Here is a 17,191-nt window from a genome sequence, read left to right on the forward strand (position 1 = left end):
AGTGTACATTAGGGTGGATCCACTCTAGGCTACTTATATTAATCAAACGTTTATTTATTTATTTGTTAGAGTGTGTGTATATATTAAACTATATTTATGTTAAGACTATATATTTTAGATGGATACCAGTATCATAGCAATAAAGTTAGGCACAAATATCCTGTTCCTAAGTCCCACTAAAGATTTCTTTGCCACTAGGACCCTTTACATTTTGTTTCTCTTCAGATGGCATCTAAACACAGCAACTAAGACAAATATTGGGATTATTGTTTATATCTTTTTATTTTAAGACAACTCGTAACAATGAGAACATTCACAGGCTTTAAGACAACTATTTTCCGTTATCTGTAATGAATGTGCATTCCAGGTAACTGGCTAACACACACTTGTTTTCTCAGTGACACAAGCAAAAGCCTGTCAATGCAGCTCTGAGCTTACTAGCAGATCAGACATGGATCGATCACATCTCCAGGCTTGATATACTGTTTTTTACTATATTGTATGTCTCCCTCTAGTGTTCATTCCTTTACCTGCAACAGTTTCAGATGCAGATGTACTGTAGATTTCTTTACCTAGAAAAAATAAAATCACTTACAACCACTACTAATCATGCTATTAATATAGACCACTAATGATATGTTTTCCAGGGATTTTACAGTTTCTTTATAATGTCCACATGCAGATACAATAGAAAGATGGGACCTGACACCAATATACAAGATGTTTTTTATTGATGTGGTATCAATACAATCAAGTACTGTAGATTTTGTATAAGCAGACAAACATTTTCAATCAAAAAGAGTGCATTTTATACCCAAATTCTATTGCATAGAGTGCACGCAATAGCCTTGTATGACAAAAATCCTATACGTTGATACATTGTAAATTACACGAATACAAAATAAAAGTCCACAAATAATCCTTCACAAACAACTCTAGAATGCTAACTACATGTTGTAAATGCTCTTAACTCATCAATGCTGTTAAATACCATTATACGTTCTAGGCTTCGGTGGTCGGTTTTGGCATCCCTATTAAATTATCATAAATGTATAAATACATCTTCATTAATTTCATGTGCAAATGGGAATGGTCGTTTGTATTTACTGAAACTAAAACAAACAAATATCCCTTAAGAACCGAAGCAAGGCTTTTTTTTTCCTTTTTTCTTTTTTAAATCTTTTTGTGTTTGTTTTTTTAAAGAAAAACAGAAAACACTTAAAAGAGATTTGGAAACGAGACTTTACATGGATCTTACTGACACTTGTTAAATGATTTGTACACAGGGCAAACTCTGCAAGCAAGTCACATTGTTATAGCCACATGTAACTCACATCACCGTTTTATATGTCTAAAAATAGATAGCGACAAAAAAAAGGCAATACAGTACATAACGAGCCTCGGACTTGTCTTGTAGACTCACATAACAATAATGATATGTAGCAGTTGTAGATGTGTTCATGTCATGAGACGAAAAGGGCAAGAGCAAGTGCATTGTTTGCATTACATAGACGTAAAATACTGATTAGGCCTTATCCTAGCACTGCTTTTCCAGAAGAGTTACTGTTTATGTATAGTGACACAGCATGATAGATGATTTACCGTAGAGGAACTATTGTAAATCAGTTGAACAGTATACATTCATTCTAATTGCAACGCTCAATATTTGGCACAATCCTCCTGTACATTGACATTCCTCCATCAAGGTGTAAGGTAGTCCTAAATTCAGTGTAATGATAGCATTTGGGCAGCATTAAGTAAAGGCATGGAGATGGTATAATAAGCTGGTTTTCTCAATTTTTCCCAAACCTTCTCTCTTCTGTAACTGCAACCATTGATAAAAGATCTTGTATACGTCACCAGAATGTTGTTGTTGTTTTTTTATGACTTGGAACAACAAAAAATTATTGCACATCATTATGCGACTCATTGGAACAATATGCAAAAATAGTCAAAAGTGTTCAGTGTTGACCAGTAATTTCTGTTTAGTAAATGTTGTATGATAAGGTTGATTTAATTTCAGTTTTCTCCGTCTCCCATAACCTTTTCATTACATCTACCTATTTTATAACGTGTTTCTTTACAACATTAAAGTGTGATTTTTTTCTTAAATGCAGGCTGGAAGATTCTGAAGTCAGATTACTTTTGGAACATTAACAGGGCTGTAAACTCTTCCTAAGGTTTTTTTAACTTCATTCAAGTTTGTTATTATCCTCGCTGAAGTGTTCATGACCTGAATACCAGGAGGATAATGTGAACTACACACACACACACACACACACACACACACACACACACACACACACACACACACACACACACAAAAACATTGACACACAGTGACAGACAGAAGGGTACGCCTACTAGAACATACAAGCACACGCATACATACACACATACACAGCATGTATCTTTAATTCCTCATCCAACAGAAATGAGTAAATACACCACTCTCACCTCTGGCTCACCACCTCTCCCAGAAATCTGGCAGGGGTTTGTTAAATGTTACACAACCTGTATTTCACAACCTGTGGGCCCCAGTCAGTCCCTTTACTTATTCATGGAGTGAATGCAAATTGATTCTCATTTCCGGCTGTATACTTCTGACATCATTCAGTTCAGAAACATCTTGTCCTTGCCACGGATGTTCCATTAAGCTAAACAATCAGTCAGCTATTTTAGACACAATGGTTTGGGAATTAATAGCAACTCTTTTCATTCACAAATGAAACAGAATTGCTCTCATTTGCTCGGCAACAATCACATAGAAACTAGCATTTAAGGAAGAAGTGGATGTATTTTTTTTCTCGTTCAATTTGAATCCCTATTTTCCTAACCAATTATAGCATCTTCACAGATTTTTTAATATGTGGTCAGAATGGGGCTTCAATAGTATGGCAGCACAGATTGCTCACTTAGAATGTTAATGTGATATTGATTTATTAATAGGTAGTAAACCATTAGAAAGCAGTAATGTCATGGTTAGATCATCTGAAGGGGATTCCTGCAACAAGTTGATGGGATTTGCAGTGCAAATTGGAAAAATCAGACTTGTACAAGAAAACAGGCCGTCATCGATCCAGCTAGAGTTGTGCCCTTACTGTTAATTTCCCAGTTGCTCTCAGTATCTATTCTATGCCATATAAACATTGTCTCTACGCGTACATATTATCCTTAATTAATATTGTTCTTGCATTATCCTCTTTAAAAGGGCAGTTACATTTTGTAATTCTAATACTGTGAGGTCATATTTATTCTTGGAATGTATTTCTTAGATTGCATTTCTGGACAGTTCAATAAATTATAAGAACGATAAAGGTAATCTTAAATGGTTGCCTACTAAATTCAGAAAGAAGCAGAGAAATAAGCATCCTACAGATGTCGACTAATTGTCAAAATATATATCTCACTCTAGAAACAAAGATTTAATCCCATTAAAAATTTTAACGTAGCACATGTTTAGAGTACCAAAAAGGCCAAACAAAATAAACGTTAAAAGTAATGTTATTACAGCACAAAATGCCTTGTTTTGCTATTGTTTGTCTATATTTTTTACATTGTATCGGCACTCTTTATGTCAGTATTACCATTCACGGGTTTAAATAAGAACACAAGGGGGACGTGACTGCAGCCAGAAGAATCAATCACCCCCCAGGGTCTGGTGATGTCAGAGCATGTGGGCAGGATGTGCAGTCACATGGGAAGGTCTGTTACTAGCACATTACAAAGTAAGGCACTTAATAGTCTGAATCCGATAAACAACAATAACAATGATGACAAGGACCAAATAATAACAATAAAATTATGACAATACAATAATTAAAATAATATAAGCTAAAAAACACCAACATAAAATACAACCCAAAACACACATTTGAAGGACATTGAAACACAGTATGAAATCCCTTCCCCTGCCTTTTAAAACTTTCCATATTTCTTTCACAAAGTTTTTATTTTCTTTTGCTGATGTTGCCGAGGGTGAGACAGATAAAGATGATTGCAATAATATTGAGAATTCTATTGGTTTTGTGTTTCTGTTATGGCTGCAGGTATTTTAGGTTTAAGGCTCCTCTGAGGTGCCAATACAGGAACATGTTTGAATCAAAGGACAGGGTTATGTGGGACAGAGAAGGAATCCTGAGAAGGAGGAGTGGGTGTACTCGGTAGAATAGAGGCCATTTGCCTGATCCGAGGGCATCTGGACCCATACCTGGTCACCCTCCTTCAGCTCCAGGACAGCACTACCGGACGCCTGGTCCATGTAGCCTTTCTTGTATTCATCATAGGTGTAAGTGGCTGGTACATTGTTCTTGTACAGTGCCACCCACAGACTAGTTCCCTTTACATGCATGTGGTACGCAAAGTAGTAGACACCAGATAAGGGAGCAGTGAACATGCCAGTGGCAGAGCTGAAGGCATTTTGCCCGTTGTACAGGGTCCTGTCGAATTTAATTGGCATGGCAGAGGGAGGGAAAGGTGTAGTTAGGATGGCTGTGAAGGCTGGTGCCACAGAGGCAGAGAGTGGGACTTGACTGTATGCAGGCCCTTTCCTGTCCCCTGGCACCTCATCTCCTTCCAACTGGGAACCAGTTGGCCCTGCAACAACTGTTTGGCCATTTCCTGGAGGACCGGGGGGCCCTGGAGGACCAGGAACACCAGGGTTACCATTGAGCCCAGCAGGGCCTGGTTTCCCTGGAGGACCCTGGGGACCTATACTTCCCTTCTCTCCAAACTTACCCAGTCCTGGTGGACCTGGAAGTCCACCATCACCCTTTAGGCCAGGGGCACCCTGTGGCCCCATGGGACCCATGGGCCCCTGTAGACCAGGAATGCCTGACTGGCCCCTGGGGCCGGGAGTCCCAATAAACCCTGTCTCACCTTTAGGTCCTGAAGCACCTGTCAGCCCTGGATTGCCAGGTAGGCCAATATGCCCTGCCTCCCCTTTGGGTCCAGGTTTTCCAATAGGACCATTAGACCCAGGGATGCCTTTCTCCCCAGGGATGCCGGGTTTTCCAAATGATCCACTGGGGCCTTGGTCACCTCTGAGGCCAGGCAGTCCCGGAGGGCCCTGGGGACCCAGCTCACCCTTCTGTCCTGGCATTCCATGTTTTCCAGGGAGGCCCATTGGGCCCTGAAGTCCTGGTGGTCCTGATTGTCCATCAAGGCCTGGTTCCCCAATTGAGCCCACCATTCCTTGCTCTCCTTTGTCCCCTGGGAGACCAGGCAACCCACCATAACCTTTTTCTCCCTTTGGCCCACTCAGACCAGGTTTCCCATAGCCAGGAGTCCCAGGAAATCCAGGAGAACCCCTAAGCCCTGGCTCACCTTTTGGACCCAGTGGACCTGGTCCTCCAGGCAGTCCATCCATCCCAGGCTTCCCTATCCCAACTGGCCCTGGCAGACCTTGTAGACCTGGAGCTCCACCCTCTCCTGGTTCTCCTCGTTCCCCTGAGGGTCCCTGGTCACCTTTAAGACCAGGCAGTCCAGGCAAACCTTTTAGTCCTGGTTTTCCTATACCTGGAAGACCAGGTGGCCCTGAACTGCCCTTCAGCCCAGGAGGACCCCTTATACCTGAAGGCCCTGGCTTCCCGTTTCCATTCTCGCCCTTAAGCCCGCGTTCACCTGGTTGGCCAGAAAGACCCTTTAGTCCTGGTTCACCCCGAGCTCCAGCAGGACCTCTAATGCCTGGAAGTCCAGGTTTCCCATTTAGAGACAGGCCAGCGGGGCCAGGGAGGCCGGGCTGCCCTGGAGAACCTCTGGGACCTGGTTCACCACGAGGGCCAACCTCTCCATTTAGCCCTGGCATCCCCTTTGGCCCAATCTTTCCTGGGAGACCTGGAAGTCCAGGTTTACCGATTCCTGGAAAGCCAGGAGGTCCTTGAGGGCCTGGTTGGCCATTGAGACCTGGTTTGCCCAGTCCTGGTTTTCCTGGAAGTCCTGCTGGCCCAGGGGGGCCTCTTGGTCCAGGTTTCCCTTGGGGTCCTGGTTCCCCCTTCACTTCCATCATAGGTGGCATATCTAGAAAAAGAGATCATGTTTTTAGTATAACATATTTAAAAACAAAAAAGAAGTAGAAAAAATAATAATAAAAAAAAATCAATACAATTATAACATATAAACATACAAAGGTGTTTGTCTGTAGTGTATTCAATGCATTTGAGCAAAACAAAAACAAATTTTTCAAACTACTGTAGGTCAAATAGATTAAAAAAACCCAACAGCAACTCGAAACTAAACGTAAAACTAGAGGATGCAATTTTTTATCAACACTGCTGCTAACTGTATGCAACAGCAGCTTCAGCATTAGAGGCATTTTTAGATAACTACCTGTTTTCTACTCAAAAGTCAACACTGCTTCATGCTCATGTAAGAATTAAAGATTGTTGGAACACTAGACACATTACTGCCACTTTGTGGTAAGTGTATCAAGCGTGTAAAAGTATACAAAATACAAAAATACTATCAATCAACCCTACACATTTTGTAGAAAATCATCAATCAAGTCTGCATTAAGATAAGCTATAATGATCAAGATTTGAAAAAGGAATATCTTTTGTCTATCTTTATATCTATCTTTGTCAAGCAGTTAGATTAGATTACAGTGTCATCACAGCAGAGCATGCACTACTGAACAGATTAGATAATAAATAATTAAAGGTTTTAAGTTTTAATATCAGTCTTTTTTGATAAGCTATTTAAGTTTTGACATGTCAATACAGAGACAGTAAATCTAGCAGCTACAAAGGCACCAAAGCAGGAAGATATATATTAAAAAAATACACCTGGGAGTGTCTGAGTACATGTCTACTGTCATGGAAAAACAACAATGCAGACAGAAGGAATTAATCATGAATTAAGTAGCTACACAAAAGAAACACTCGACATTGCATCAAAAAATAATGTCTGAAGGCAAGTCCTCTGAATTCACATTTAGTATATCTTTTTTAATATTCAGGGCCTTTATTTTTCTTCTCAACTGCTTACATTTTACTGGAATAATATTTTAAATGATTTATGTTATGTATGTGTGTATGTTCAGTGTCACGAAGGGCTAAAGCCTATCCCAGCTCAGATTGGGCAGAAGGCTCAGGTCTCCAATCCATACATATAAACTTGACTTTATAAGCTTCTGAGTTCAGCAGTTGTTCTTTTATATAGTACAATGGACAGGAATTAACTTTTCTGTTTTCCAGATGACTGACAAAAGGTTTAATTGGGTCTGAGAGTGTCTGTGAAATGCTATTTTTTTTATTGTTTAAGAGGAAACTAGACTGAATAAGTATGCTACATGTCATAAACTGCCTCATTATTCTTTTCTAGCAGAGTGAAGCAGAAGACAGCCAGGACACACAGAGCAGAAACACAAGCTTGGTCCGTAGAGCAGCCCAATCATCCATAGACAATTTCAGCTGGTCTGCTGTTTCACCACCTCATTTCAGCAACACCTTAGCTGTATGATACTTGTCTTGTAAGGTCAGATGGCCAGAGGGCAGCTCACCTTGAATTCATTTTGATAAGAAAGCACACATAACAATAAAACTGTAGTGTGTCAGAAAAGCAAGCCCTTACTCAGCCTACCTACACAAAGGAAAGCTAAGATTCAGTTGTGAAGACAATCCAAGTCAGTTTATTTATTTAGTAGTAGTTTAGTAATATTTTGTTTTTACCATATCCAAAGAAAGTGTTATGAGATACATGGCCTCTCAAACCTGGGATCTGTCAATGCACTTGCAGCTAAACAGCAATAAATGAGATAGGGGTAAATAAACTCTTTACCCTTCCTTGTAACAACAATCATGGAAGGAAATTCAGGTTGGAATTCCCATTATGTCCAAGAACGTAACCATGGACCACTACCTCCCCCTGCTGGCATGTAACAAGAATGCAGCTTTTTTAAGATCAGTATTTGAAATCAAACACAATGATAAGAAAAAGCTTAATGATGCTAAACAGCCCATGGGTAATAGTATAATATGAATCCAGTTTTGTGCATCTTGTCCATGGTGGATGTTCCTATGTTCACCACATATGCTAGATGCCTGCATCATGTAGTTTAAAGTCTTACAAATATTCTGGAAAGTTCCCAAAGATACACGTTTTATACAAATATAATTATGTCCTTGAGTCATGTCATGACAATTTCTGCAGGTGTTACTATAAATACATTTACGACCATTAACACAAAGGCTATCAAGACATGGGTGCAAACTGAGATAAACTTACAGTAAAGCAAAATGCCAGTTTTAACAATGAAGGTTTTATTTTTGTGGTTGTGGACAAACCCATGGATGCAGCAATGCTGCAAAAAAGTCCAACATTAATTAAGTATAAAAATAAGTAATACAGTTAATACCTGTGCATCTGTGCATTGTAAATGTCTATGACTGTGTGTACTAACTGACTTCCAGGTATAACTTTCTCCTAGTTATCACCTTGTACATGTTTTTTACAAAAGGGAGATTTTGGGTGTGCTCATTTAAGGCTTCATCCTCAAATATTTATTTTTTTATGTAGTGATTTAAGTCCACTTGCCTTATAGTGGGTTCAGGTCCCCTCATAGTGGTTTAAGGCCACTTGCCATATAGTGAGTTTAAGTCCCCTTGTAATGGTTTAAGTCCACTTTCCTTATAGTGGGGTTAAGTCCCCTTGTTGCGGTTTAAGTCCACTCTTAAACTCCCCTCATAGTGGTTTAAGGCCACTTGCCATATAGTGAGTTTAAGTCCCCTTGTAATGGTTTAAGTCCACTTTCCTTATAGTGGGGTTAAGTCCCCTTGTTGCGGTTTAAGTCCACTTGTCTTGTAGTGGTTGCTAGCAGGCAGTATTGATCCACTGCCGGATATTGTTATATATGCTTTATCTTTATTTAAATGTAATTTAATGTTTCTTTCCAGTGATTTTAATGTTTTATGTAAAGCACAGTGACCTATCGTGTTGTTGAATTTTGCTATACAAATAAACTTGCCTTGCCTTCATATAGCACTCAGAGAGAGGGAATAAGGTGTTTCACACTTGAGAGGATATACTTTCTTTTTTATTACTTCTTGCAATGCTCACCATGAGTCAAAATCTAAAGTTGTGCTTTCAGATATATTTTAATTGATAGAGTCAAGAAATGTATTGAACTCTGTTCTCGTATGAGCAAACAGGAGTACCCAAGCAAGCTCAAGGGCAGTAACGACTCGTAGTGATGGGTATTATGGCTCTTTAAAGGGAGTCATTTCTTATGTTCCTTAAGTTACTAGGTTTTTCTGCAAAATAATAACTAGGATAATGAGAGGGTAAGATTTGGATCAGATTCAAACAAACAAACCACCAGTATAATTTCCCATGTTAGGACTAGATTAAGCAGCACTACATTACTAGTTTTGCCAGACCTAATGTTAATGATCTGCACTGTAAACATTGCACAGGGTGACGGTATATCCCTCTGCTTTGTCAGTGAATTTACTCATTTAAATTTACCCTCTATAGGAAGTGTGTTATGTACATAAAGTTGCCGTGCCTTGAATGCATTTCATGCAACGCTTAATATTAGAAAACGTTTTCTTGGTTACATCAAAAAAACGATATATAACTATATATAGAATGGCTCTCACTAAGAACATCTCGGTTCCCTTGGTTTGTGGCCATTTGCGAACGTTACATCACTATTGACTCGTGTCCAGCTAAGATTGATACACGAAGGCTTGTGAGAACACCAGAAAACCTAGATACACGACTGGTAGCCTTTTTGTACATTCAATGTCTTGCACTGAAACAGTAATTGGTATTGGTATTCACAGTCTTGGTACTACTGGATCTAACCGCCGCCTTCGATACAGTAGACCATCACATTTTACTAGATAGACTGAAAAACCTGGTCGGCCTCTCTGGTACTGTTCTTAACTGGTTCATTTCTTACCTCGCAGATCCTACAGCTCAACCAGGACAAAACAGAGATTTTACTCATTGGTCCTGAGGGCCAGAAAGAGAAACCTTTACCAAAGTTAAAGAATTTTAAACTATCACAATCTGTAAAAAATCTGGGTGTGATTTTTGACTCTGAGCTCAGTTTTATTCCACACATCAAAAATATAACACAAATAGGTCCCCCGTTTCTCTCTCAGGCCAGCACGGAGGTGCTGATGCATGCTTTTATCTCTTGTCGTATAGACTACTGTAATGCCCTGCTCTCTGGCCTTCCCAAAAAGAGCATTTCGAATCTACAATTATTACAAAACTCAGCTGCACGAGTGCTTACAAGGACCAGAGGGCGAGAGCACATAACACCAGTTTTAAAGTTGCTGCATTGGCTCCCCGTGCGTTTCAGGATTGATTTTAAAGTTATTCTACTAGTTTTTAAGTGTCTTAACGGTCTTGGGCCTTCTTACCTATCCGATTTGCTTTTACCTTATCGGCCGCCGCAGACTCTGAGGTCCTCCGGCACCGGCCTTTTAACCATACCACAGGTAAGTTAAAAAAAGCACGGGGAGGCGGCTTTCAGTTGTTATGGGCCCCGACTGTGGAACAGCCTGCCGGAGAGCCTCAGAGTCGCGGAGACTGCTGAGGTTTTTAAAAAGCGGCTTAAGACCCATCTATTTAACCAGGCTTTTAGTTAATTGATTTCTTTTAGGCAGTGCTAATCAGAGCACTTTTTATCCTTTTTTACTGTTTTAATCTCTGTGTTTTAGCCTTCATGCTTTTATTTATTTTTATGGCCTCATGTCTTATGCTCTTATGCTTTTATTTTCTAGTTCATGTTTTTAGCCTCTATGCTTTTATGCTTTTATGTTTTAGTCCCTCATGTTTTTAGCCTACATTTTAACCCTTTACTGTTTTAGGCAACAGTTTTTTAATCTCCAGTGTTTCCTCAGGGGGCCTGCCAGTTTGGGAGTTGTCTCTGGTCTTATATATATACATATATATATTTGTGTATGTCTCTGTGCAGGACTGTGGGAGGGTTGGGTTCTTTTAACTTTCTTCTCCTGATTTTATTTGATGTTTCTCTTTTTCTGTTCATCTCTGTAAGGCACTTTGCGATACTTTTCTGTATGAAAAGCGCCATATAAATAAAGGTTGATTTGATTTATATATCTTTTATTTTTTATTTTATTTTTTTCAGGAACATCTGTTATTCATCAAATGACCACATTATCCACACTGACCTATAGAAAATACTCTTCAAGATATTACACTCAATAGAAGTCATGTTATTTTGTAGCCCTGGTCTGTCTGTTCGATATATACAGTGCTATACATATGCTTTATACTTTTATCTATTCTGTATAACAACATGGGAATTCTAATACTACACCTGATACAGTAGATCTTATGATATTTACAATATATGGATAGTTGAGAGACTGTTCCAATGGTGATGCAATGTGGATATATGACCACTAAGTGGCAGTAGAGTCGTTGTATTGATTTGAGCCACAGAAAGCATTCGATTCACTTTGAAATCCCATTTATTCAAAGCATAACTTATTATAGGAAGTCTTTGATTTTACTGTGAGGGATTTAAATGCAAAATTTCAACACAAAATTCTCCTTGAATCAACTTCCCGGAGTCTGTCTTTGTCGAACGTCACAAACAGTACACGGTACTGAAATGAAACTGTGGTTCTCATTTGCTTTGAAATTTACTTTGAAGATGGGGCCTCTGTTAACACTTCTTCACACTTCTCATATGATCCATAACTTGTATTGGTAGTTAGAGTAAAATTTGATAATGACAGCATGCACATTTTTTTCAGGATGATTATCACACCCCCTCCCTTTCCCAGTTCCCCTTGCCTCCACTTTTATATAATCTATTTTTATTTCCTTCACACTCCTTCATCCCACAGCTGAAGAATATGTGATAAACAGTGGGGTAACAACATCCAGATGGCAGGAGGAACAACTGGCCCAGTGGAGCTCAGCAAACAGTGGCCAATCAGGCTTCCATTAGGCCCCAACTGAGAACCTGCCAAATGCCGCTGGACCCGCAGGGCAAGGAGACACACACTTCAGTGAGCCCTTTAACTGCCTGAAGAATTCCCCTAAACCAGTAGCTGTAGAACACACGTCTGTCCTGAGAGGTTCTCCGTATCAATCGCATCTTTAACTGCAACGCTGGAGATCGATTATATTCCTAGGATGTTTGTTTTTTTGTCTCTGTTCTTTAGTGTGTAGTTTTGGGCTTGCATGTCCATACAATCCCCATCATGCTCACTTTTGGTCAGATAATTGGAAAAAGTTTCTTAGATACTGTCTTCTAATGCAGGACAGGGTGAGACATAAAAGTAAAAGAGACATGCATACACCACAGGGATTACTCACCAACGTAATGTCCCTTGCCTTCTCTGAACGGGGGTCCAATAGGCCCTTTCATCATGGGCTGCATGTACTTCATGTGGGGCATGGGGGGATAGCCTCCAGCAAGAGCATGTGCCCCCAGCATCAGTAGCACACAGGCAGGAGCCAACAGCATGGTCACGAGCATCCCAGGCTTCAGATGTCACACACAAAGAACTGGAGGCACAAACAGAAGAGAAAAGGTGACAGTTTAAAACAACTCAATGAAAAATAGCAGTGTAATTTCATCACAAGAGTATGATGGGATAAAGCAGAGGCGGCATTAACACCTAAAGTGATAATGAGTAATGGAATTATACTGGTCTAAGACAGAATAATCTACTACTGTAAACACCTCACAATGCCACACATTTGTGGAAAAACCCTTCATTTGAAACACTTGAAAGTTGCAAGGCACACAGTAATGTACCCTTGTAAAACATGCATTTGCCGTTTATTGGCTGTAACTAGTCAATTACTCTAATACACGCAATTTGAGGTAATACACTGATATGGCATTTATTTTGTTGTGAAGATTCGTTTTTAGTTTTATTTAGTTTGTCTGTATACAAGCATAATATGTCCTAGCCAAGCCAGCCACAGACATTTTGGCGAACGGAAACCGAGGAAACATGTTTCTTGCTTAAAAGTAGGGAATGCAGAAGATACTTAAGCATACATTACATTTACGCAGATATATTAACAACAGACACACTTCAGCACTGGTAAAGGACACTCAAATTATCTCATTCATTCAATTTAATTCCAAACATGAGGTGAAAGCATGCACCAATATACGCTGTTAGCATATTGCTGATGCCCCTGCTCTCAGCTGCTGTACTGTATGCTCAGTATTTTGGTTGGGTTAATATTCAGCCTAGATGGCTCTTAGAACCTGTGACCGCCAGATATGTTGACTTTAATTAACTTCAGGAAGACGTGACCACATCACCCACTGCCAAATATTTTCACAACCGTGGTCAGGTGTGAACAGGAAACCACCAGAGGATGGTTAGTGTGTTTGTGTGTCATAAGTGAGCAACTGTAGGTGTCCAGGTTTGGACTTTAACTGAAATGATCTGTCAAAATGGCATTGATTTTCATTGCAACTCTCCCCTGAGCTGTTTTCGTCAGCTCTCTTTGGACTGATGACTTTCGGAAGTTTTTTGTGATGATGTGGGATGCAAAATGTAATCTCTGGTTCACCATGTTCCTGTTTGAATGCCCAAAAGGTCATGTTTATATCAGGCATTGAAATTGTGTGAGGATGAGAGAAAGTGGTGCATAGCTTTGAGAAACTGTATACTGCAAGTTTATTAACCTACCAGGGATGCTTTGATGATCTGATTTAAGCGACATACATGTGACATTTGGCAAATGAGAGACGAGAGACATACAATTTATAACTAGCTAACTAGCTTACTATAGCAGCACTTTCTACCTACAATTGTGACATCACAACAGTACAGAAGTCCTGACGGCTCATTTAAAGGCACAGTTTCGGAATATGGGATGTGTGCATTCCTCTGTGAATCGAGCGTTTTGATACTTTTACAGTATTTTTGTAGAAAATTGCTTTAGAATAAAAAAAGACAAAGACATGAAAATCCCACTTTTTACAATTTGGGACCTATGACAGTATCATACACTTACAGGACTATATATACAGCAAAATCATCACTTTGTCACAATAGGAACAGGTGAGATATGGCAAACCAAATGAGACAAAGGAGAGAAACACTTCATCACTCTAGCAAATTTAATTTCTAGAATTGAAAGCCAGGCCGCAGCAAAAAGGACTCGGCCTTTGTATATGTGACACTCTACCAGTTGAGCTACCAGGGTACCCCAGGGGAACCTTCTTCGGAGCATATTTTATTTGCAAAGCATGGGAGAGAGAGGGCAGAATATTTTGTTTAAGACCAAGCTGTAAAATAACCTCCAATTTTGTAAGGAAATGAAATGTCGAACCCAGCACCAGTAATTTTGGAGTCTTGCTAACCCATGAGGGTTGGGCACTTATGCATGCACGACACAAAGATAAAGAAATCAATAGATCAACCAAATCAATATGGACTGAGTTTGGGTTGCGACAGTTACAGGAGAGTTCCCTTTTAAAGTTTACAATGAGCAACAGCATCTTTGTAATTGGGAAAATACATTAAATGATGTACTATAGTTAACTGGAAGCAGGGATTGTGAGTAATCTGGGAGTTCACCGCAGACTTCAACTCACACGTATTTAGAAAAAGGTGTATTCATTGCCACCATGTGTGTGTGCAGAGATGAGGTCTGTTTTATAGCTTTACTTGTACCAATGTCTGTGATTGTTTAGCAACCACATCGCTGTGTAGTCAAATTCCTGTTTTACAGTCAATTAGTATTTCTCCAGGTTTTTGAGAAAGTTTTTTGTTATTATTCATAAGCGACGTGTGTCTGCGGCATATGTTTATGCTAGTTTATGGTGCCATGCTATGTGTTGTTGAAGCAAACAAAGACAAAAATGTTAAAAGAACAAAACAGGAGAAAGAGAGAGCAGTATTGGTAGGGCAGCATTCGGTCGTTGGCCGACTTGCTGGCTGGTTGGCGGGGAAGCTCGTCTGGTATGGGGGTCTGTGGTTTTGGTGCAGATGTAATTTAACAGGCGTCTCTGGATGCCCACCATTCTGCAGGCGTCAAACTCTCTCAAGAACCCGAGCGACACACACTCAAACCCAGAAGCCGTGCCTGAACAGGGATCAGACGCAGACAGGCGGTTCACAGAACTTCACAAGCTGTTTATCAACTGGTTTTGTTCAAAAAGCTCTGCAGACATTAAAAAATCTCACGCAATCCTCTATGGCTGGTCACTATGAGCCACTGCTGGACTGAGACTCATACATCTCACACACACAAACACCCACATAACCAATCACACACTCTTAGTATGCATGAGAAAACAATATAGCTCTGGTAAGTGGTTACGTTGCATGGGTGTCTTAAGAATGCTGAAACTTGTTAACTTTCACTCACTTTCACATAAAATGGGTCCATTCAAAACAAAATAAAACAAAAGCCCTGGTTTGAGAGGAGAGGAAAGCTAACGGTGAATCAAAGCCAGCCCCAGTCATTAAACATGAACAGCATCCAGAGTTACAGTGAAAAAGTCATGTCTGGCAGGCTGAGTGACACTTTATATAAAACAGATTTAGCTGAAAAAAAATGAAATCACCCCACACATTATTACGGTAACAGATCCAAAAATACACAAAGACAGAACGAGCAGAACAGAAACGTACCATTAATGAGGAAATAAGGGAGAGTCTTCCCCTCGGGTGTAAAAGGGCACCGCCAACTCCATCATGACATTCTCATAGTCATCACTTTTCTTTTCCCACTTCCAGACAGCTGTTAAATAACTGTGCTATGTCTGACACACACATCCATGTATAGATTATGAGAAAATGGGCCCCTGGACACAAATATGTAAAAGCCCCCATCCTTACTACACAGGAGCAAGAAACCCAGAGCGAGTGTCTCTCTTTGGTTGTTTGATGAAATACTTTTGTGGCTCTTTGTGGGTGTTTTGTGTCTCTTTTTGGTCATTTTCTGACACTTTGAAGTTACATAAACTAGCTGTCGCTGAGAAGACATGGCTGGGCACCGAGACCTGAGGTGAGGAAGAAGCTACATTTGGGGCCACGCACACTGAGAGGAATCTTGGTTGTTTTGCGTGTCTTTGTATTTGTTTTATGTCGAAAACTGATTTAAATTGCTTTACTATTATTACTGTAGCTGATGGTACTGTTGTAGAAACTACAACACAAAGACACGCAAGTCAAGTGCATATGAACATGGACAGACATCCCACTTTCCCACATAAAATACAACTCACAGATCTGTCTCCAGACTAACTGGTAATCTAAGTCACAGACGCAAACCATACCCGAAGCTTGGAATCTTTATCGAACATGTGTTGCATGCCATTTTAACGGAGCCTAAATGTTAATCTGCGAAGGCTTTCGGGCCGCCAAAGCAGATTCAGCAGCCTCCAAACCCAAACCCAAACTCAGCAACATCTCCAGTGGCCTGCTCAGACAGGCAGAAGAGACACATACACCGCGGCTGAGTGCGAGCCAAGCACACACTTCCCTAACTGCTCCATCTAGCCGCTAATGAAATCAACAGCGCTGGGGAGGTGAGGTTGAAGGTGCTCTGCCTCCACTTCCCTTAAACGGTACATGTGTGGATCCAGACTGCCAGGCATTTCCTAAACCACATTCCGCAGAGAGATTATAGGTACACAGTGTGAGGATTCTATGCAATGGAGGGAAGAGGAGACGGGTTATTTTGTGGTGAACATTTGAGCCTCTCCTTGAGAGGAGGAATCAACACCTGAACATCATGTACAAGCTTTTACAAAAACACCAACTGGTTCAACAACAACTGAGTTCCATGATTGTTAGATAGTTTAGTTACGACCACAGGTCTCGTAGAGAACTGCAGTTAAACCCGACCACATATTTTAGCTGATTCATCCAATTCTGACTAACCACCTTAGCCACAACCATGACCATAACCATTCCTGTTACTATGAACCCACAGGGGTGGTCAGCTTTTATTCAACCACAGCCATCTTCCTTTACCAAAACCTCTTCTTGTAAATACCACAAAACAAAACTTCCCTTTTACAGCAAGACAGAGTTTCCAGCACTAGAGGAAGAAAGGCACACTAAAAATACACTAAATTTATACATCTGTGGTTTATTATTCAATCTGTAGTCTAGACATATGAGTATTAACGGATTTTACAGATTTGCAGTAAAAACACATGCACCTGCAAACATTAAGCAAACTCTTAAAACATACATAAACAGGACCAAACATTGCTAAG

The 17,191-nt window shown here is 40.2% G+C and overlaps 1 protein-coding gene across 1 annotated transcript in view; it reads right to left on the reverse strand.

Moving 5' to 3' along the window:
* Positions 1-714: 714 nt before the first annotated feature.
* Positions 715-17,191, reverse strand: part of col8a2 (collagen, type VIII, alpha 2) — a 46,832-nt gene continuing 30,355 nt past the window's right edge. Inside the window, exons 2-3 of the mRNA XM_083925534.1 lie at positions 12,304-12,495; positions 715-6,018 (exon numbers count right to left, since the gene is read on the reverse strand). Of these exons, the coding sequence (XP_083781660.1) occupies positions 4,115-6,018; positions 12,304-12,466 (2,067 nt within the window). The 5' untranslated portion in view covers positions 12,467-12,495 and the 3' untranslated portion in view covers positions 715-4,114. The remainder of the gene's footprint in view (positions 6,019-12,303; positions 12,496-17,191) is intronic.

The sequence above is a fragment of the Echiichthys vipera genome, assembly GCF_963691815.1.
Source record: "Echiichthys vipera genome assembly, chromosome: 13".
NCBI lineage: Eukaryota > Metazoa > Chordata > Actinopteri > Perciformes > Trachinidae > Echiichthys > Echiichthys vipera.